Source organism: Sinocyclocheilus rhinocerous, unplaced genomic scaffold, assembly GCF_001515625.1.
Source record: "Sinocyclocheilus rhinocerous isolate Xijiao unplaced genomic scaffold, SAMN03320098_v1.1 scaffold166, whole genome shotgun sequence".
Classification (NCBI taxonomy): Eukaryota; Metazoa; Chordata; class Actinopteri; order Cypriniformes; family Cyprinidae; genus Sinocyclocheilus; species Sinocyclocheilus rhinocerous.
The window spans coordinates 1220504-1244626 of NW_015633186.1; the positions used below are offsets into that span (position 1 = coordinate 1220504).

The window sequence follows — 24123 nt, forward strand, 5'->3', positions numbered from 1 at the left end:
CGTTGTTCACTGACGAGCTGCGCAAAACCACATTCATATTCGCGCGATTTTTTGCGCCGCTTGTCAGTGAACAACGGCTCTGTGTAGTTAATGCTGCTCCATGTGAAAGCCCGCACGTGATGGAGATTTACCGCTGATTACAGAACCGGCTTTTCTGACAAGATGCGCGTTCAATATCGCATGCGATTTATCGTGCAGCCCTAGTGTGAAATATTATATTTATATTATATTTGGTGTCTCATGATCCTTTAGAAATCATTCTAATATGCTGATTTTGTTCTCCAGAAACATTTCTTGTTATTATTATTGAAAACAGTTGTGCTGTTTAATGTTTTGTTGAAACCATGATATCTTTTTTTACCAGGAATCTTTGATTAATAGACAATTCAAAAGAACAGCATTTATTTGAAATAGAAACATTTAAACAAAGTCATCAAAAGAATAAATTATATTGACATTATCTATAACTATATGTCTATATCGCTTAGCCCTAATATCTTCTCAATCTTTTCTTCAAGTGGAAATTTTCTGTTTCTAAACTTAGCATTAATTATATTGAATCCTAGTCTTATTTCCCCATAGTCCATTACAGTTGAGACATTTTATTGACAGGATTAAGTGTTGGAGGTACACTGAAGTCTGTGGGCACTCGAGGTTTCCAGATTAATTATCCTGTCTAATAGGGGGCTTTCTACCTGGTGCGCTAAAGACTGATGTTAATTATAAAAGCTACTGAAGCTAATTGAAGCTACTTTCACATGCTGCTAGCAGGGGGTCCTTTCGTCCAGATTCCAGCCAGCTTGAGTTCAGCAGAGCCGTCTGGATGCTGTCTGATCCTGTCGTGGCGTAAAATTCTTGATTGATCTGTGTGCAGTACGGGAACACTTGAGTGACAGCTGTAGGTTCCTGCCCAATATTGACATCCTGCAGCATCCATCCTTCAAATATTACAATTAGCTGTCAGAACATTTTGTTAATCCTTCTACGCAGGCAACATTTTGAGGCATCATAAACACACTGCCATTATGAAAATTGTCAGATTCTAAGGTGTGGTCATTATGGTGAAATTTCAGTGACATTTCACATGCAAAAAGGCCGATTGTACATTGTCAGTAGCAATGAGATGTGTAAAGAACAACTCGCACAGATGTCAGTTTCAAAAACAAACTTTTTTTTTTAAGTTGGTAAACTTGTGTTTTATTCACTTCTGAATTTTTTTTTTTTAATTATAAAGTATTCTTTATTGTGTTTTATTTTATAATTTTATTATGAATAAATATTTGTGCTTTGCATTTTTAACATGCTTTGCAATGTCCTAATGTCAAATTTAATTGAAATCAATGGTCACATCTCCTATGTGTAGCACAGTTTGTTTGGCACGCAAAGTTATTGGCTGAGTAGACTGTTCAATATCTTTGGCTAGAATGATAGACATTTCTTTCAAATATCCTTTCTCTGCATTAAATATGAGCTACAGTTTTTTTTGATGGTCCTTTATATAAAGTCCATTGATGTCAAATCTTGTAAAATCAGCAATACAGCTTGTTAGATAAGCCAGAGACGTGATGATTTATTTTTTTCTCTGAAGTACCTGCAGCTTTTATTCTTTGTTTCTGAATACCGTCTGGCTTTTCATCAGTCAAAAAAGCTCTTTGACTGGCTTCTAAACTACAGAGTTTGAGGGATTGCTTTTATTCCAACTGCTCCTCTTGATGTAAAAGCAGTAGGTACTTTTTTAAATTTGACTTATGTATTATCCATGCTACCATTTTTACTTTTCATAGCAAGATGATAATGATTCTATAAATCAATTTAATGGGGACTCATTAGGACCTTTAAAGCAGACACTACAGTTAATTGCAGTTCCTCGCAGGTAGAAATCTCATCAATCTCTGATCTAAAGGATCTGGAATGCCTTCCCTAGGGACTACCTAAATGACGACCTAATTGACGAACTGATTATTTAAGGAATCATATGCGTAACTGACAGCTGGAGCCACACCAGACAGATTAGGGATTTGGAGACTTTTGTGACACTCTCTGTAAATCTATAAACTCACATCTTGGGAGCCAATTACATCCCCATGCAGCAGCTCTGGGCTGAGGTTTTGTTTTTGCTCATTTACTATTTCAAGTAATTACTTTTCAATCATTGGCATTGCCTAATCATCTTGATTGCATGTGTTTTAGCGGGGTGAGGGCAGTGATTGTTTATGTGAGCACAGATGGAAGTTGGAGTCGAGGAGTAAGGGGGCCTGTTGGCAGAGCTTGGGTGAGAAGACCGAAACAGCCTGATGAATCCTCAGAGAGAAACACCAAACAGAAGCCAGCAACCTCCTCTATCTGGGTTGCCCTCTATACTTTCCTTTTCTGTCCACTGATTGAATTCAATCAGTGTGAGTATGATGGACTCCAGTAGGTTAGTACTTGAGATTTAAAGCTGAAGCTCTGTTTTGAAGTGATTTCTTCATTTATGCATTTTTCCCATGCTTATGAATCTGTGTACATACATTTGTGCTGCCTCTGAATCAGCAGCTTAGATGTGCTTACTACAGTGGTTCTTAACCAGGGGGCCACTTCCACTTTTTAAAATAATTTAAAATACGACAAAACAGCATTAAAGTAAGTGAAAACACCTTAAAATCAAGATATTTCTTATTCACCACTTTAACTTTTTGAAAAACCTGAATAAATGAGAAAGTGTCACTTTAAAAGTGTGAAAAGTGGAAAATGCTAATAATAAATATATATATATATTTTTTAGGTAGAATCACAAAAGATCTGTCCTCTGTGAGGTACTATAGTTGAGAGTGATTCAATGTTATTATTTTGTATCATTGTGATACTAAAATGAGAGAGCTTTTATTAATATTTTAAATTAGATTTTTTTTTAAAGGGGTCATATGATGCGATTTCAAGTTTTCCTTTCTCTTTGGAGTGTTACAAGCTGTTCGTGAATAGATAAAATCCCTAAAGTTGCAAAGACTAAAGTCTCAAACCCAAAGAGATATTCTTTATAAAAGTTAAGACTGGTCCACGCCCTCCTAAAACGCCTCGTTTAAACACGCCCCCACATGTCTGCGTCACGATGTGGGAAGATTTGCATAACGCCGCCCAAATGTTCATGCAAAGAAAGAAGGCATAACTTTATTGTTGCTGCCACTGCTGCCGCAATGTTGTGAAGACGCTGTGTGTTTCGTTCCGAAAGCGAAAATACTTTGTTTGGCCTTTCAAAAGAGGACACGACGACAGATGGCCTGGACGCATGACCCCACTGAAGGACTTCGGTGCGCAGCACAGCCGGCACCGGCAACCTGCCCGCCGGGCACCTCCCTGGCACTTGCACCCCTCGACCGGCCTCCTCTACTCGCCGCTCGATACCCCAAGAAAGAGCCCCGACCACCACTGACAATGCGCACGTGGCCAGCTGTCAAACCAAGCCACGCACACCACAACACAACACCCAAACACAGAGACAGCAAAGAACAGGTGATCAGACCCGAGACCCAACAGTACCCCCCCTCCCAGGAGCGTCACCAGGCGCCCCAGGAGGAGGCCCACCTTGTCGCTGACGGAAGTCCTCGATCAACGAACAGTCCAAAATGTCCCGGGACGGCACCCAGCATCTCTCCTCTGGACCATAACCCTCCCAGTCCACGAGATACTGAAACCCTCTGCCACGGCGCAGCTCGTCGAGTAATCTCCTAACTGTATAGGTAGGGGAGCCATCCACAAGACGAGGAGGTGGGGGGGCGGGAAGATCGCCGGCAGGATTAAGGGGAGAGGAAAACACAGGTTTAACCCTAGAGACATGAAACACAGGGTGAACCCGACCAAGAGCAGGAGGGAGCTTGAGCCTGACCGCCACTGGATTAACCACCTTGGTGACGCGGTACGGCCCATGACGCGGACTCCAGGTGGCGCCACGGAGTAGTGGATTGACGGCGTTGCCGGCGGCGGTTGAGACGGCCCTCCACACGGAGCGCGAGATTAATCAAATTATCCAGCTCTCGAGGAAGATCCAAAGTCGCTAATTCGTCAGCGATGACATCATCCAGTCCCTTGAGAAATCGCGCGCGTAGCACGCCCTCATTACAGCCGCAAGCCGCTGCTAGAGTCTGAAACTGTATGGCATAGTCGGTGACTGAGCATCTCTGAGACAACCGAGACAGCTGAGCCGCCGCCTCATCTCCCTGGGCTGATCGGTCGAACAGCTGAGCCATCTCCTGACGAAAATCCACAAAAGTAGCACAGCAGGGAGCCCGCGATCTCCATACGGCAATTCCCCATTCGTCACAACGGGCAATGAGCGCCTCCGCGGACAGTTTGTGTGGATGTGAAATCCCCTACCACACAGATGGGTGGATAGCAGTGGCTGGAACAAGCCGCAACTGCGGCAGTGGAGACGAAGCCGGCAGGCAGCTCGCTAATCCGAGCGAGAGGCTGAGCAACCCAATAAGGCGGGGAAACAATCTCGCTGACAATGCGCACGTGGCGAACTGTCAAAACAAGCCACGCACACAACAACACAACACCCAAACACAGAGACAGCAAAGAACAGGTGATCAGACCCGAGACCCGACAGTACGGTATGTGGAAAATAATGTGTTTTTTTAACCTTAAACCGCATAAACATATTTCATTACACCAAATACACAAAATAATGTTCGTTTTAGCAACATCATATGACCCTTTTTTAAAATTTTAGTTCAGTTTTGTGTCATTTTGATGTGTTATTTGTCATATATGAAAGTATTTATTTATTTAAATATATCTATAAATTTTATTACAGTTTTAGTTTTAGTTATTTTAGTACTTAAAATAAATGAAAATAATGAATGTTAAATAAAATACCAAAACATATTTGATGCTAATTTTTATTTTATTTCAAGTAATGACAACATTTTTTACATGTTTTTAGTTTTAGTTAATGATAATATCCCTGGTGTGAGAAATTCATGTTGTTATGAGCAGTTTCATGTGATAATTTTAGACCAATGCAATTAATTTACAGGCGCTTTCCCATTTAGAATGTGCTTTTTTATCAGAAAGAGAATTGATTGGTTGTTATAATATATAATATTATTAATTATTATAATTGCAATAAAATCAAACTTCATATAAAATATTTTTTTCTAATTTAACTTAAAAATTATTTTCCTGCATATCTCATTTATGACCACGTCTTCCAAGCTGTGGCCAGTTGTGCAGCTCTCCAACATCAACGGCAACAATATATAACAGTCATGTAGCCACTTGGCCACAGTTAAAACAAAGCGATAAAATCTTGATCTTGAGCTAAATATTGATCTGAACTTTGTTGACTTTTGATTCTGCCAGCATCTCAGTGTCCAGAGTGTTTGCCTGGCAGAAATATATTGTATATTTCACTTTCTGTTCCTCTCCCCCTTAACGTTTTACTCAAGTTTTCAAATGTTAATCACCTAGTCAATGGCGTTGTGACATAAACAAACTCTATGCAGTCCGGTTTCTGATTAGACCTCAAGCTCTAGCTGAATAAATTAGAATAGATGACTAATTAATGCAGAAAGTAAGAGCCCTAGCCTCTGTCGGCTGATCGAATCACACACGTTATCTTCTCAGCTTATCTGAGGGACCATGGCTGACAGTCGCTTCTAGTTCCTCACAGACATGGCCTCTCCGTGCTTCGCCAAAGCCAGACACTCGAACACACCTCATCTGTATTCTCCCCCACGCAAGCTCCTGCCAAGTCGTTTTTTTAACATATGCCTCTTGTAGGCACAATCTCCCTCACACGCTAATTCCCATTTAATTACTTTTCTTTCCTTTTCTTTCTCCATTTAACCACAGAATGCCCTAAAGCAGGGATAACTGAAGACACACAAAACTAGGAACAATACGATGACTCCACAGAGAGAAAGATAGATGGAAAAGGGAGGAAAAGGACCATAATAAGGTGTTAATGCAGCGTATTCGCACAGGAGGAGGTCTGAGCTCATGATTGCTGTATTAACTTGTATATATCTGCCAGCGCTGAAGGACGCTGATACCAGTCTGTGACAGAGTCTGCTGTTCTGAGAACGATGTGTTTGGGGTCCAACATTAACACTTGCCAAGCGCTAAAGCGGAGTAAAAATTGGCTTTGGCAAGTAGATAAAACGGTATTACTCGCCAGTTGGCTAACTACAACATTACATGGTTTAAGATGAATAGTAAGAATTATGGCCTGGCCCTTCATGATGTTGGTTATGTATGCTGTTCAAATCACCATCTACCAAAAAAAAAAAAAGTATAATAATAATAATTTTGTCTTCAGTACAAAATTTCCCATCTTAAGTTTATCTATTTTGTCTTGCATTTCCTTTTTACCCAGAACTCTATTTATTACATTACATTAAATATTTATTGAATTACGCTAACAAAATATTGAAAATACTGAAGAAGAAGGAAAAAAAATCAACCATGTTTTCATTTTTTGATGAGGGTAATTAATAGGAGTATTTTGTATGACTAAAACCTTATATAATTTATCACATACCTAACATATTATAATACTTAAAAATAAAAATATGAAGGTGCCTTTAATTTTATTGTATTTTATTATATTATATATTTTTTTATTTTTAAAATCTACAGTAACTCTTTTTTAGGTTAAAAACCTTCAGTAACACCATCCTTACACTGGACAATAGGTGGTAAAACTAATTCACTCTTATTATAATCAACAAAATTGTCTCCACTTTAATGTGCTCAATAGTTAAAGGGGTCATATGATGTTGCTAAAAAGAACATTATTTTGTGTATTTGGTGTAATGAAATGTGTTTTAACACTCCAAAGAGAAAGGAAAAATTGAAATCGCATTATATGACCCCTTTAACAGAATAGACTATAGTTTTGACAGATTTTTAAATCACAATATGAGTGTACCTCAATACAAATGTTACATCAGAATCTCTAGTGGCTGACACATTTCTGTCCTACAATGGGAGATGAATGCTGTTGATGCATCTAGCCAGAATAAATGAGCTTGTTCAGTTTTAACACTGCACACTTGTTGTGATGTGTCCTCACAGGTTGATGTGTTTCTATAGTGTGAGAATGTCAAGGCGGAGAGACAGGGATGGCGTTGGACAGGTGTTAGACCTGGACTCATCGGTCATGCAGCAAGGGTGCGCAGACTTGTCCACACACAGCATGCCAATGTACACACAGCAGAGTGTACAGATGCTCCAGGCCAGTCACTCCACTCACATACACAGACTCGAATTCTGGTGGAATTCAGCTTATGTGCTTTTCATTGTGAATTTGTGGTGATATATTTGTATTTGTGTGTGTGTATGTATGTGTGTGTGTGTGTGAGAGAGAGAGAGAAAGAGAGAGAGTTTGTACTTTGCCTTCATATTCTCTTATTTGAGAGGGTGAGTGCTTAGGTTAGATTGTGGAATGTATTTTCACTGAACATATTGCTGTCCATGGCAAATTTGACAAGAAGCTGGAATCTGTTATTTTTAACTTTCTGCACCTGGGATTTGGTACAGCCAGGTGTGTTCCCTGGCAAGCAGATGCTCAAAAATGTCCGCTCTGCTCTTCCTGAAATCACACACTTTTCCCATGTGGCAGTGACACCAAACTCGTTGTGATGTGTCTTACAGTAATGCATTGCAAGTGACAGCCTGTAACTGTTTCACAAATGTCAATCACACCGTGCTGAAGCAATCCATTCAAATACCGCTTGGAACACCGTACATCTCTGATTTGGGGGTGTGTTTGTTTATGTCCAACACAATATTCAAAGCACAGAGTTACTATGTTTTTTTTACCTTAAATAAAATAAAACAATAAAATAAAAGCATGGTGTTACTATAGATTTTTGCTTAAAAAATAAAATAATGATAAAAGAACATTGGTACTGTAGGTTTTTAAATAACATAATATAAAATCAAAACCTGATAGTATTTTCAGTATTTCTAATATGTCTGCTATAGTTATGAAAAAGCTTCTTGTTTTCTAGGCTTGTTCCAGATTTAACAGAAACTGGGAGTATTGGTCTATTCAGTTTAATTAATTGTGATTCCAAATGTGTCAAGATTAAGAACTGTGTTTTGTTTTGTTTTGTTTTTTCATTAAAACGTTAAAATTATATTATTTTAATATATTATAATAATCTATTTATTTAATTACTTTTAAGTCATCTTGTGGCCCCTTTGGAAGTTTGCTGAGGCCCCCTAGTGGGCCCCAGCCCCCGGTTGAGAACCACCAGTATATGTATGGTGTGAATTTAATATACTTTTGTTAACCAGATACCTTAAAAAAACAAGCAAATTGCTAAAATCTGCAAAAAGAAAAAAGCACTAAATCCTTTTGGCCTTGAATTGGCCTTTTTTTTGCATCTCATCTGCAGAAGTTCAGCTTTTCCTAGAATTTCTGATACTGTTGCTGCTTGCTCAGCTGATTGGTCAAACCAGTTACATTCTGTGTTCATTTTTGCTTTTTTGGTTCTCCATATGATCCAAGCAACAATTCATCTATATCATTTCTAGCTCTCTTCAGTTGAGTTGTACTCTTCACTTCTCTGTTCAGTCTCTTCATGAGCTCATCCAATCGCCTGTGGACGCTGTCAACCCAGGTGTATTTTTGGCAACACGTTCATGTTTATTTCCACTTTAAATGCTTATTTGCATTCTGAACAGCCTCCTCTCTCTGTCTCTATCTCTTTCAATCTCAATCTCAATCTATTTCACTCTTTTCTCTCTGTCTGTCGCTCTGTTCTCTTGTTGCTCTGTTATTCTCTGTCTTTCCTTGATCTCTTTCTCCTTATTTCTCTCTCTGTCTTGACGCTTCACTACTTGGGATGCACCGAATGTTCGACAACCAAAATTACTCGGCCGAAAATATTTTTAAAAAGTTGTTTGGTGTTCGGCTGAATAAGCGAAAAGACAGAATAAATTGTACCGAACAATGACATGACACGATCAAATAGAGGGGCGCGCTAATGCAGCAAACATGTCTGCAGTGTGGAAGCATTTAAAACTGTCTGAGAAAGACGCAAAAATTATTACAAGCACCGACAGCGAGAGCCTGCTTACCACTGCATCTGCATCTCATGTCTCCGATGAGAAGTGGAAGGGTTGGTTGTTGCTGGTTACTGTATGATGATTGAGATAGCGAAATGGCCTTAAACAATTAGTAAATAAACTGCAGAATGTTATGTTTTATAATATATATACAAATTGCGTATATTAGAATCTGCACTGAAACAGTGTTACTCGTCATTTGCTCAATAACATTTTTATGAATTTTTACAAGGCATTGCTTTGTTGGTATAATGTCTGCTAGAATGTTAAAAATTTTCATTGTTAAGTAAATATTTTTAAATTGTTGTTTTGTAATTGATTTTTTCTTTGAAAAGCAAGACAAAACAATAAAAAGCTAAATTTGGGTATTTAATTTATGCAATGGTATTCGGCCTTCGGCCCAGTGTTTCATTTCGTTCAACTTTGGCTTCGGCCAAGAATTTTCCATTTGGTGCATCTCTGTTCACTACACCATACTGACCAATCCTACCTTAGCAACTGTTGCCATCCATCAGATTATCAAACAAGCTTTTGCTTTTTCTTCTGACGGGTCATTTGTGTTTGAAAAGTTAAAATTTTGATTAAATTAAAAAATATTTTAAATGTTTTTGTTGGTGAACACAAGGTAGCACTGCTGTATTTTCTTTCTATACAAATATTTCCATATGGACTTTTGTAAATATCATTTATTTCAGTGAAACTCTGTCATATATTTGATGTCACATGAAAGTCAATCAAATGGACAGCTTACAAATGTGGGCTTACAGCTTACAGGTTTGTTCAGGTTTGCTTGGTAGAAATCCATGTTTTGTTAAACTATATGATTGTGGAATCAAAAGGAGGAACAGGCTCAGTCAATACACATTTGACCCTGTAGGGTTTATTATCTTTTCAGCTGAAAATTGGTTTTACGTTTTGTCAACTTGCTGGGGCCTTAGTGCCCTTCAAGAACAGATGAGTGTCTTTGAAGCTGAAGGAGCAGGTCTACTTGTTGGTTGATTTTCTTTTTCTTTGTACTTAGTTTTGCTCCTCTGAAGGAAGAGAGTTGTTGGTTAGATGTTACGTATTGCTTGGAGTGGTCAAATCTTTCTGTCCATCTCCTTTCTTTCTCTGTCACATTCTTCACTGCCCTCCGTGGTTGTCTCTCTCTCTAATTACTCTGTCTTTCTTCCTGTCCCTTGAATCTGTATTTCTCTACAGGATGCTATAAATCTGCAGGGGTAGTGCTGGATGACTGGGCTGCTGTGGGAAATAGAGGACATGAGCTAAAGCAAGAGAGACAGGCAACTCCAGAGCAGAGTGAATAAGAACAAACTGTCCCCATTGCATTTATAGAGAAGTGACATTCTGGACCAGAGGGTGTGAGGAATGGGAGGGGAATCAATAATCTTGTCATTTCATTGTCCTGTCGTTATTGCTTGTTATCCTTTTTCTCCATCTCTTTGCCATCGCTTTCTCACCTTTTGAGCCCAATTGAGACTAAACTGTGGGAGTTCCCAGCATTCCCTGATCTGCCACTCTGGACAAGCATTAAGCTCCTACTGTGGAATTTCATTAACACACAAAGTTCACCATCTATCCGTCTTTCTGTCAGTCTGTCTGTTTATCCATCTATGGTTCTGTTGTTCCTTCTATCATTCTATTTGTCTGCCTTTGTCTGATTGTCAATCCTGTTTGTTATTGTTTCTGTCTGTTTATCTATCGTTCTATCATTTAATGTATCATTCAGTCTATCTATCTATCTATCTATCTATCCAATTCAATTCAATTCAGATAGCTTTATTGGCATGACAAAAGCACATTTTGCATTGCCAAAGCATTCATAGGAAAAGAGAACATATACAACAGTGTAATTTGGAACAATATAGCAATTGAAATAACATTTGAACAAGTCATATTGAAAAAATTACATTAGAACAAGGAAAATATACACATATATATGCATACATACACACATACATATACACTATCTATCTATATCTATCTATCTATCTATCTATCTATCTCTCTCTATCGATCTCTATCTATCTCTATCTATCTCTATCGATCTCTCTATCGATCTCTATCGATCTCTTTCGATCTCTCTATCTCTCTATCTCTCTATCTCTCTCTCTCTCTCTGTCATTCTATTGATCGATCTAAACATTTTATTACTTTAATTATCCATATATATGGCTCATTATGTAAGCTGAATTGGTTTGTGTTTTACAGGCATCTGGAGAGGCAGTCAGACAGGCAGTAGTAAGAAAGTGGCAGTGAGCCTGATAATGCTTTGGCTGATTGGCAGTGTGTATACAGTGTTAAGCACAGGAGAGCACAGCTCAGCGCCCTGGCTGTTTCGATCTCTCTATCTCTCTATCTCTCTATCTCTCTCTCTCTCTCTCTCTGTCATTCTATTGATCGATCTAAACATTTTATTACTTTAATTATCCATATATATGGCTCATTATGTAAGCTGAATTGGTTTGTGTTTTACAGGCATCTGGAGAGGCAGTCAGACAGGCAGTAGTAAGAAAGTGGCAGTGAGCCTGATAATGCTTTGGCTGATTGGCAGTGTGTATACAGTGTTAAGCACAGGAGAGCACAGCTCAGCGCCCTGGCTGTTTTCTTCATGGTGCGGCTGTGAATGAAAGCTTGCAGCTGGGATGAGCACAGACTCTCACTATTGGGAGTTTTTTTTTTTTTTGCAGTCGGTACAGCTTTTCAATGAACGCAATTGCTCCTTGGAGACCCAATGATTTAGAAGTGAATGAATATGCCATTAAGAGAAGCAGTCTGGTCTATCATCGGCTCAGTCTGTTTGATGTCATAGTAGCTTGGGGTTGTTATGGCATCATTCCGGTTGTTCAAATACGAGCCGGTTCCCACGCTTGTCTCCGAAAGGAATGGATTATGAATCAATGCTGTGTTTGTTTGTACAAACTCTTAACATGCTCTGTTGTCGAATGAGGTTTTGTCATTACAGAATGATGGGATTGAACTTCAATAACTGTTGCAGAGTAGATTCATTGAAAAAACACCTGGAATTTGACAATATGTTGAATTAGTAATGTGGAAAAGAAAACAAGAAAATCAGCCATTATTATTAATAAGTTTGCCATTGTCAAATAGAAGGGATGCAGTTGATATGTGCGCTTGAACAACCACTTCAGGGGGTTTTAATTTTTATTTTTTTTATTTTCACCTTGTGGATTGTGAGTTTCCAGCATTTCCCCCCTAAAAGCAGATAGACTGATAAAAGGCATTGAGAAGGCATGGACATGAGCTCCATGCTGACAGAATGACTGGAGGCCAGCCAGAACAGGAGCGCTAGATCATGAGAGTGTGAGAATGAGATGGCAGAACAGAGCGGGAACCTACAAATAGAAAAAATAGAGCGTGGAATGGTGACGGTGAGGTATAATGACTTTGGCTGAAGGCCAGCGGTCTTATTTGGAGATTCAGAGACACCAAAAGGCTTTTTGTTGGTTCTATTCACTTCGTCTTGTATGTAATTTGTTACTTGGTTTTGTTATTTTTGTATGACAACAGCCGACAGCAACATGAAGGGGTTTATCTGATACAAATCCCAAGCTCTGTCTGTTTCCTATTGACATGTTTTGAAATAGGATGGTACCAGTATGTGGCTTTGATGATAACGCTACATTTACTGTCGTCTTATGAAGAAAATAAATGGAAGGTAAAATCATTAATGAAAGGGGGATGAGTGGGCTTTGTAGGATCAATAATCATTTGTGGTTCTGTTTGCTGTGCATCTGTGCAAAGTGGCTATAATCACCTTCTCTCTCTCTCTCTTTATATATATATATCCCATCTATCCATCTCATGCTCTTTCCTTAATGGGGTCAGAGAATCTGTACCGTATAAGGAGGCAAAAATGTGTCCCACAGACTAGCATTGACGGTCTAGAGGAAGCTGAGGTAAGATGATCTTTTTGAATATTCAGTGTGCTACTGCTTTCTTTTCTATGATATTGTGCCGTGACCTTTCCATGTCCCTTGTTCACCAGAACAAATGTCAAACGCATGTGCTGGTGTTGGTGGTTCACGGGGGAAACATACTGGATCTAGCGGGCGGAGAGCCAGGCGCGAAGAACGCAGATGTAAACACCCTGTCCTCAGTGCTGGAAAAAGTATCTCAAGCTCATTTCCAAGCTGCAGCTCAGCATGTCGTCATCAAGTTGGTGCCATGCCCGGCCGTATGCGCTGAGGCCTTCTGCCTTGTGTCAAAGTAAGTAGCTATTACTGAAAGCCACTTTTAATGACCATGTTTTTTGGAAATGGGCCATGGTATTCTTTGACGTTAATACCATATATGCTAAGGGTTGGGTATCGTTTGGGTTTTTTTCGATACCGGTGCCAAATCGATACTTTTTTAAACGGTTCCGGTGCCTAAACGGTACCTGAACCGATACTTATTAAAAAAATAAATAAATAAAAAATCCCCCCAAAAATGATGGATTGGCCATTAGAATAGAAATAGAATAGAGAGTGCAAATGTTAGAGGGTCAGCTTTTTAATAAAAAAAAAACAAGCAGATAAAATTAGAAGTAGCATTAGAATAGAGAGTGCTAGAGTTAGAGGGTCAAATTAAGATGAAAGAGATGTGTTTTCAGCAGTTTCATGAAAATATTAAGGACTCAGCTGCTTGGATTGAGCTGGGCAGGTCATTCCACCAGGAGGGAACAGTTAATGTAGAAGTCCATGAAAGTTTTATCATAGGTAGAATGCAAAATGTTTCAATACAAGCATTTCAGTCAAATGTAATTTATGTACCGGTGCCATATTGGTACCGGGTTTCGGTACCCAACCCTATATATGCTACCACCTGATACCATTACTGTTTCCTTCCAGCAGTACTATAGCTGAATATCCTAGAATGGAATGTTTTGCTCTATTGTGCATATACACTATGAAAGAGATGCCACATAATTAGAGGTTTTGCTCGGATGTCATGGGAAAACCCTCAGGTGAAACTGGCTAAAAGCATGAAACTCGTTTTTATGGGGAAATGCTGACAGATTCTGTCACAGTTGTTCTTGAGAGTTGGTTTTATGAACTAGCTGAGCAACTCGACTTCAACTAAAGAACATTTGAAAAACATTTTACAAATTAATGTCCTCAAATAAGTGGTGCACCGCTGTTCAAAAATTTTGGGTCAGAAGATAAAATAATGTTTTTGAAAGAAGTCTCTTATGCTCACCAGGACTGCATTTTTATGATCAAAAATACAGTATGCAGTAGGGCTGTCAATTTATAAACATTATTTTAAACATTAAGCACTTATATATTATCACATATAGTCATGTTATCTTATGCTTTGAATAAACGTGCATTAGTAATATTTTGCTCGATGTGCCCTCTTGTGGCCTCAGAAGAGAAGCCAAAAGCTTTTCTTCACCCTAACTGAAATTATGCATTTTAAATTCGAATATATAAATATAATTATAATAATATTTAAGTGCAAAATTCGAATTTAGTTTTTCAGCCATTTTGACAGCCCTAGTATGCAGTGTGGGAAATATTATTTAATAATAATATTTATTATTTGAGTATATTTTAAAATGTAATTTATTCCTGTGATGGCAAAGCTGAATTTTCAGCAGCCATAACTCCAGTCTGATTTGCTGTTAAAGAAACATGTCTTATTATCAACGTTAACAACAGTTGTGCTGCTTAAAACTTTTGTGGACACAGTGTTTTTCAGGATTTTTTTGATGAATAGAAATTTCAAAAGAACAGCATTTATTTGAAATATAAATCTTTTTAACATTGTACATGTCTCTACTTTCACCTTTGATACATTTGTTTGCATCCTTGCTGAATAAAAGTATTAATTTCTTTCAAAAAAACAACCAAACAAAATAAAAGCTCTTTACAGACACTACTCTTTTTAATTGTACATTTTCACATGGAAAAGTCCAGAAGGGAATGCAGTATTTTTTTTTAATCAATTTTAGATGTTGCAGCCCTTATTTATACAATAGAACTTCTGTATTAAAGTTGTGAGAATCCAGTGACAATAACCATTTAGAATTATTTACAGAACAAAAAGCAAAAAAGTTTAATGTAACAACATTTAAGAGTATTTTACAAATTTGTGTCCCAGAGTAAACCCACATTTGCCTTCTACTACAGATATTTTACAAGATTAAGGAGAATCCATGAGCAGTCTATGAATTCCATTGCCTTTCGCACAGCATCTCTTCATCTCGTGCAGGTAGAAAAGAGTGCAGATAAGATTCAAAGCCTAAGCTTAGCGTGATGAGACATAATGAATTTAGTCATTCCTCTATGCTGTTTTTTGTTTATAAGGGATGAAACGAATAAGTGGTAAGAAGACAGCCCCAAGTAAGCATGTAATGCTAATGCTTTCTGTGAAGATCAGCCTTTATAATGAACAGACTCCCTTTAAGCTGTGAAACCGGATCCATTGCTTCAAGAGCTCAGTGGCTCGGGGCTCTTCTGAGGGATTTTTTTTCTATAGCTTTAGGGCTTTTGTGGCCTTTTTTGTGTCTTTGTCATCACTTGGGTGAAGCAATGAAAATGGAGGAGCTCCATAGAGTCAGAAAGGGTCTTTGATCACAATCTCTGCCCACTCCCATGGCACACATGGTAAAATAAAATGTCAGTCATTGGGGTACCACAGAGATGAACATGGTAAACCCTGTTCATGAGTGACATACAAACTGCATTTGCTCTTTTGCTGTGGTTTTATGGTTCAGTGGCTGTAGCTGCAGTGAGTATTAAACTGACCTGAGCAAAGGACAAAGGGATAGATGCAGAAACCATGAGTAGTTTTATGTCTATCTGTCTGCGTTTGTCCAGTACTGAGAAAGGGGGATATAATAAAAGTGATATAATAAAGAACAACAGCGTACTGGGAGAGACTGAGTAATTGTTGCAGGTCATAATCGTGCTCCCTGGATACAGAATACACACAAACACACACCCTTACAATCACACAATGGGGTTTTTCTTTCATCAACACGATTTCCTTTTTGCGTCCCACAGGATTAATGATGGCATAGGCGGTCAGTTTACTCGTTACTTAGACCAGGATCAGCCAAAACAACATTGGTAGGCTCTGGTTCTCCAGGAAGAGACGCGTGGCTGATTTGATCTCCTGCTGAGATCTGGCAACTTGTTGGACAGGACTAAACAATGGGGTGAATCTACGAAACCTGTCCAAAACATGTTCAAATCACATTTTGCTCCAAAATCAAAACAACAGATTAAAAGGATGTTTTGTTGAAGTAAATATTTATTTATTTTGCAGTTTGACTTTTTTTTCAGATTGTGCATGAAATGTATATTTTAAGTAATTATATTCATTTAAAATTTTTCATCCTTCCTGTAGCCTACTTTGTGACTTCTCAAGTTTTTCTTTTTTCATAGCAGTTTTTATTAGTTTTAATTTCAGTTGTTGCAGCCTTAATTATACATCATTTTACTGGCTCAATATTCTTTATTCATTTGTCATATTTTTTCTTTATGATGTTGAGGTGAAATGTGACCTGGACATGTTTTTGAGAGAATCACCCAGTTAATGTTCACTGCTCTCTCCCCCTTGACAGACATTTCAGATGTAAACAGCTCACTGCTGTGTTTAGAGCCCCTTCTATAGTGCACACATCTTCTTTCAGTACAGCTGCCATGCATGTATGTTCTCATTTCCTCAGTTTAAGAGCTTTGGGAATTGTCTTTGAGATCTGTGGCCGTCCTGTCAAGCCATCACTGCTGATAATGAGTTTCCCCTCCTAATGAGATGTGCTTACAGATGTGGCTTTACAGTGTGTGCATGAAGCAGCGACTCACACACACAAGACACTCACACATGCATTAGTGTTTGTGGAGAGGAAGCACACAAAAGAAAAGGAGGGGCGGAATGTTATGGAGCTTTGTGTTTGCCACCTCCACACAGCATTTCCAATTAGCAACTCTGGCAAAAAAGCATCCACATTGATTTTCTCTCACCGAAGCACGGTGTGCAAGTCAATTCAATACGTGATTCCCGGAGTAAAACAATTTGGGGCTCTGTCACAGCTTAGATAGGAAGAAGGTGCACACTGATTTGTCTCTCGAGGACCGTACCACCTGTGAGCTTTGGTGGTGTAAGTTTGCTCAGTCTTCCTCTTGTGCTTTGGACCTAGAAAACCTGTAACTCCTCGTTAGTCTTCGGCCTGAATCTTTGACTATTTAAACATTTTATTATGGGACCAACTTGTCTGTCGACCATTTATGCTTCTTTAGTTTGCTTACTTGTGTCCTACTTCAGTATCGTATATATATTTAAGATTATAGTGCAAATATAGTTAAGCAACAGTTAGTTTTGGTCCTCCAATTTAATTTTGCATTGAGATGGAGATTTGACTGGCTGTTACATACTTATGTCAGTGGGTGGCGACAAGTGACTGTCAGTGAGTCACTGAATCACTCAATAAGCCGATTTGTTCAAAGATACTGATACATATTCATTCAGGCAAAAGTGAGTCATTGAATCGTTCCCTTAACTGATTTGTTCAAAAACACCTGATTTGTTCAAGAACAAATTATTAAACCATTCAATGATAACACTTTAGTATAGGGACCAATTCTCACTATTAACATATTGGCTGTTTATTAGTACTTATAAAGCACATATTCTACATGACCATATTCTACATCCCTAAGCCTACCCAATGCCTAAACTTAACAACTACCTTACTAACTATTAATAAGCAGCAAATTAGGACTTTATTGAGGCAAACGTCGTAGTTAATGGTTTGTTAATAGCGAGAATTGGAACTCAAAATAAAGTGTGACCCCCTTAACCAATTTTTTGAGGACCAATGAGTCATTGAATGATTTACTCAACTGATTTGTTCACAAATACTGCTTCATTCATAATTGAATGAGTCATTAAATCATTCACTTAACTGATTTGTTACATGATTCTGATTCATTCAGGAACAAGTGAGTCATTGAATCATTGACTCAACTGTTTTTGTTTTTTTCCCCCCAAAAGATACTGATTCATTCAACAATAAGTAAGTGTGTTGCCTTTGTTTGGAGCTATTTTTCATTGGCAGAGCAAAAACAGACAAAGCATATTGTGTCTAAAATGCAAGAACTCTAACCTCGAAAAAAAATCGCATATTTATAGTTATGGACTTTTGTTTATAGTATAAACTGGTGTAGGAGATAATATATCAACATTTAAAAAAATTACGCCAATGTCAACTTTAAGACAAATTTAGAGCTGTTGTTATCAATTAATGGGTTTGTTTGTGGCAGATGTTAGCTCCCTGACATCATGGAAATGATGAGGAAATATTTACTATTTAACAATCTTATGTTGATTGAGTGATAGAAAGACGTAGCTTTCAGATAAATATCTTTTATCTGAGCCCTATTGGCCCTAATGGTCGGAAGAGAGATCTCATTAATGAGAGCTAATGCTTTAGAAACAGAAATGAGATTTATAATGAGACGCTCCTGCAAATTAGATCTTCAAACAGATGACTTTCATACGTGCAGCAGTGTTTGTGAATGTCTGGTAAGATTTCAGCTTGTGTTTTTGCAAGAGGTTTTTTGGCAGTCTAAAGGTGTGTTATTGATCAAAACGCCTTCCTCTTGCCCTCCTCAGCTGGAGCTAGGTTATTTTGAGACCCAACAGTCATCGCCTGAGGAGCAGGCTAGCAGGGAGTACAGGGATCTTCATTTGTTCTGAGTAGGCTTGGAAGGTTTTGTCTTTGAACAGGGGTCACTTCTGCTAGTGTGAGTCATACTAACATCATTAATGAGGATAGTAGAATGAATATGTTAGGATTAGTATGACATTAGATTGATGGATAAATTCTTGTGTTATTTATTTGCACTTGATTTTCATAAGAGATAGTTAAAGCTGCTGTTATATGGTAGACTTAAACAATTGTGGTACACTACTTTTCAAAAGCAATATTTTGAAATATTACAGCTTGTAATAAATGATTTCTATTTAAATATATTTTAATTTATTCCTGTGATGGCAAAGATGAGTTTTCAGCAGCCATTACTTCAGTCTTCAGTATCACATGATCCTTCAGAAATCATTCTAATATGCTGGTTTAGTGCTTAAGAAACATTTATTATTATCAATGTTGAAACAGTTTAATATTTTTGTGCAAATGTTGATACTTTTTTCAGGTATATTGATTAATGAATGGAAAGTACAAAAAGAAAAACATTTATTTGAAGTAGAAGTATTATGTAACATTCAAAATGTCTTTACTGTCACTTTTGATCAATTGCTGAAAGTCCTTGCTGAATTGAAGTATTAATTTAAAAAACTGACCTTAGACCTTCAAACTGTTTTATTTGCTTAACTGTCATTTTGAAGATCTCACTAACAAAAAAGTACCATATTACATATCATTTTTGGACATGTAAAATGGCAACACCTTATTTTGAACAGTGTTTTGTATCAACATGGTCATTCAGTCATCAACAGATTTCAAACTATCCTAATTTTATTATCTGATCTCATCAATGTACCTTTGTACTGCTACATGCTTTCACTTTTTTTTGCATCACTGCAGGCCTTTGCTTGTTTAAATTCACAATTGCTAGTACTAAGCTAACATTTTCTTGTACAAGAGCTTAGTATTCACAGCTTAAGGGAGGGAAACTAGATGAACATCTGATCAAATTTTTATGGCAAACAGGAAGGTTCAGTGCTCATTCTCTTTCTTCTTCTCTCCGAATTTGCTTGCAGCTTCCTCACTAGCTTTTTTTTCTGGTGAGATTTCTTCTTTACTCCCCTCAGGTAAAGAGTGTGACAGACAACGGCTCTTAAGATGCCGTTTCTACTACGGACATGAATAACACCTCAAATCATGCTGCTTGTTGAGAAGAGGTGTGCTTTTACTTTTCCAAGCAATCTGACTTAAAATTTTCACCTAGCGAAGAAAGGCGCAGACTTACCTAGACTTAATGGCCACTTCTAACTGAAGTAACCACCTAGCAACCACACAGAACACTAAATCAGTGCTAGCATCCACTTAGAACAGCCTAGCAACAATGTTGGCATGCTAAAACTGATCAGAAAATTGCATAGCAACCACCCAACACAGAAAATATTTTTAAAAATACTGCTTTTGATGTTAGCCTTGCCTAGACCTAATGGTTTCTTTCTGGCAAACGTTTTATGCATTACATGTTGCATTTTGTAACTTAATTTATAATTACAGTTTATCATTGTTATTTTTCTTACTATAGCCATTTGATTTCATGAAGGACAGCCATTTCTAACAGCCAGCGAGGCTACACTTAAGAGCTATGAAAACTAAAAAGTCTCAGAAAAGACCGTCATTACTCTTAAAAAAAAAAAAAGACAGGTTGTTAGACTTCATTACCCAGCTTGCCATATTCATATTAGTGAGGTAAAACAGCACCCCAGCAACAATGCCAGCTGCTAGCATGGGCCAAACATTAATTACAGACTGTGTAAATAAATAATGAATCCGGTGAGGGGCCATACTGAGAGGTTTGGAGGTACTCTTTGAACCCTCTCCTGCTGTGGAGCATGTCTAATAGGGCTGGCCCCTGGTCTGCAGGCTTGTTACTGTAAATGACTATGTCCTTCTCCAGCCAGGAGAGTTCATGTAAACATGACAGGAACTATTGTTCACACTGGGTCATAGCGCATTAGCCTAGCCTTGTGAGGAGTCAGGGTAAAGATCAGTGGCCAGAATGCAGTTTGGAGGAAATTCATTCATGTTTTAGAGAAGAAAAATAGCAGTAGATTATTAACGAGAAGGGGGAAAAAGCAGGCTTTGCCTTCCTGTGAGTAAGATGTAAATGGGACCTGCTTTTGTGTTACACAGGCAATGTCACCGAAGACTGATTACAATGAGCTTATGGGTTGTCATTATAATCAGAGAAGTGACTTCTCTGTGACTTCCGTCATAGCCCTCCTAGAGCTACATAGTTCCCCCAGTCAAAAGGATGATAAAAGGAGCTTGACTACTTTTTCAGGTCTCCAGCAGACAGATCCGTTTGGGACTTGCTCATTTCCACTTGGAGGCTTCACCTTCAACAGTCATTTATCACAAGTAGCCTGTGCCACACTTTGCCAAGCAGCAGCCTATCACAACTACACTCCTGGGAGGTTTCATATCTTCGCTCTGCACATCACTGCCATTTTGGTGCCAGAGTTTGGCGCCATTCAGATTTGAATTGAGAATGCCTGTTAAAGTTCAAATCAAAACTTGAATTTACATCGGTTTTGTATTGAGGCAGCAAACGGGATGTGGAATCGCAGTTCAAATTTGAATGTAAAGAAGTTGAATTCAAATAGTTTGAAATTCTAACTAAAGCCTTGTTTAAAAGTTCTGAAAAAATATTTAAAGCCTTGAGGTTTGAATGTTTATAGGCCTTGCAGATGGATGGATGGATGGATGGACTGACAGATAGATGGATGGATGGATGGATAAATTGACATACAAAATGGATGGATCGATGGATTGATCAACAGATGGATGGACAAACTCTTCAGTTCCAAGAATGCCTTACCTTTGCTGTTTGAATTCTTTTTCCTGTCATTTCAGTTTAAATTCCGGTGGGATGAGTCCATTTCGGTTCAAATTCCAACTCATGAATTGAAAGAGAGCCTATTATCAAATTTAGAATTTTGCACAATTAGACCACTGGGTGGTGTGTTCTCCTCAAATGGGTAAAGATCTTGCCCCAGTCCTGGCCTGGGCTGTAAAAAGCCTGTACCCCTCCATCATGAGTACTCCCACCCTGAGCACTGCTGTCTCTCTGTCAGAGCCTTCGGGTCGCTAATCACTGTGCTTGATCGATGGCTCTGAGGTTCGCATAGCTGTTCAAGGTGACAATGTTGGGGCAGGGCAATCTTTCACTTTTCGCTTTATTTTGTTCTGTGGACTCATGCAGACTCATGCAATGCAGCATGATAAAGCACCTCAGGCTTCTCCGCAATTCTTCTTCTCAGATTGCATCATCGTCATCTCTCTGACCTGAGTCATGCATTTAAATCATCGCTGCTGAAAACCTTTTTGCTGTGAATTGGAAAATGGTAATCAGTTTCTAGCTGGTCTAAAATGGTAATTAGTTGGTGTACGGTGGTCATTAGCTACTTCAAGCTGGTCGTTAGTAGTATGAGCTTGTCCAGCAATTCTAGCTGGTCAAAGATGGTTGTTAGCTGGTTCAAGCTGGTTATTAGCCAGTCAAAACTGGTCATCTGCTAGTCTGAGCTGGTCATTAGGTGGTATGAGTTTGTCTAGCTATTCTAGTTGGCCGAAGATCATTAGCTGGTTCAAGCTGGACATTAGTTAGTGAAAATGGGTAATCAGCACTTCAGCAGTTCATTAGATGTTCAGAGCAAGTCATATGAGCTAACCAGCTACCGGTTGGTTGTTCTAACTTAAAGTGTTTAGGCTGGTTTTGGAACATAGTAGCTGGTCATCCAGCTAATGTCCAACTAGTACCAGATAATGACCAGCTTGGATTGGCTAATGGCCAGTTTACATCTAGAAACCAGCTACCATGTTCCAAAACACAGCTAACATCTTAAGTACTGGGGCACCTGCCAAACGTCCAGTGTTTAAAAAACTTACTGATGTAGTTTATGGTGCATTTAATCTCTTTAAGTTCAGAAGGTAGCAAAACAAAAATATCTTGTGTCTTTTGCTTTGTCAAAGGGTCACCAGTTTGGATACTAACATGCTCTTCACTTCCACAGTCTGAACCCTTATAGCTATGACGAGAGTTGCGTGTCCAGCAGCGTAGACCATCTACCTCTGGCCGCTTTACCACTGCTCGCCATAGCTGCTCCACACTACCAAGACGCCGTCGCGACCATGATCGCTCGGGCCAACCAGGTGTACCACAGCTTTCTGCAGTCTCCAGAGGGACAGGGGTTCACGGGGCAGGTGAGTTCAGGAGCACCCAACAATCTTAAGGTGTGCTCACATTAGCAACATTTTTTTTTTTTGGTCAAATTTTCAAGTTCTTCTATTGCTTCAAATAAAAATGTGTAATGTGATTCACCTCATAGATGGTTGGTTTGGATCATGGCTTATAATGCTTTACCAAAGACCTTTTAAAAATAAAGACGAATGGAAAAATACCAATGGTATGGAAAAAGTAGGCAGGACTGTTGCCCTCTATTGAAAATATATAGTACTTTGTTTTCAGAATTTTGCAGTGCAATGGTAAATGTGGCCGCGAGTTTAGTTTGAGTTCTGAAACCATTTTTAGCTGTTTTTTCGTAACAAAAGAGATTCGGCCACACAGGCAGATGAGGGCGGTCCCAGATTAGTATTAGGAAGGCAAACTGTACAGAGCAGCAGTGGGAAGGGTGTGTGGGTCTCTGGCAGGGAAAGTGACTCATCAGTGATGAGTCATTCAAAACAGACGAAAAGGAGGGAGTCTTTCCACTCGTCTTACTCCATAATCTCACATGATTAATCCAATAACTCACTCCTGTCAATTTAGAAGGAACAATGATTTCCTGAAGTGGTGACCGCAGTTTATGAGCTACATGTCAAGTGTTGACTCTCTAGGGAGCCGGACCATTCAAATAGTGCCTAAATAATATATTAGCCTTCTGATTTGGGGAAAAAATTGGGGTGCTTTTTGACCAAGCATAGCCTTGAAGTTTATTTACAGCATGCCACAGGCTCGTCAGTTGTTGACACAGATAATTAGCCCTGTGGATCTGTTTGTTTGTGGAACGTCCATACATTATTTGAGCTCACCATAGAGGTGCTCATCAACAGCAAACAGGAAAGCATAGAGTTGCAGCTGTGTTGTTTCTGTACGATTAATTAAATGTGTTATTGACTGTCAGGCTGCCCTGTAGATTGAGCTGTCATTATGCCAGTGTTTCCCAACCTTTTTTTAGTCGCAGCACCCTTTGGAAATTTTAACAAACTTGTGGCACCCTACAAAATAAATTGTCACAATATTTGAATTTCTAACATCAATATGATAATTTGAAAAGTATAGATATTCGGTACAGCAGGGAAGAACTGCAGAATATAATGTCATACAGATATTTTTAATATTATTAAAAAAAATT

The 24123-nt window shown here is 38.5% G+C and overlaps 1 protein-coding gene across 2 annotated transcripts in view; it reads left to right on the forward strand.

Moving 5' to 3' along the window:
- Positions 1 to 24123, forward strand: part of pitpnm3 (PITPNM family member 3) — an 87465-nt gene that overhangs the window by 28990 nt on the left and 34352 nt on the right. For both annotated transcript variants that reach the window (XM_016556998.1, XM_016556997.1), the window contains exons 4-6: positions 12907 to 12977; positions 13067 to 13287; positions 22783 to 22972. In XM_016556998.1, coding sequence (XP_016412484.1) covers positions 12907 to 12977; positions 13067 to 13287; positions 22783 to 22972 — 482 coding nt within the window. The remainder of the gene's footprint in view (positions 1 to 12906; positions 12978 to 13066; positions 13288 to 22782; positions 22973 to 24123) is intronic.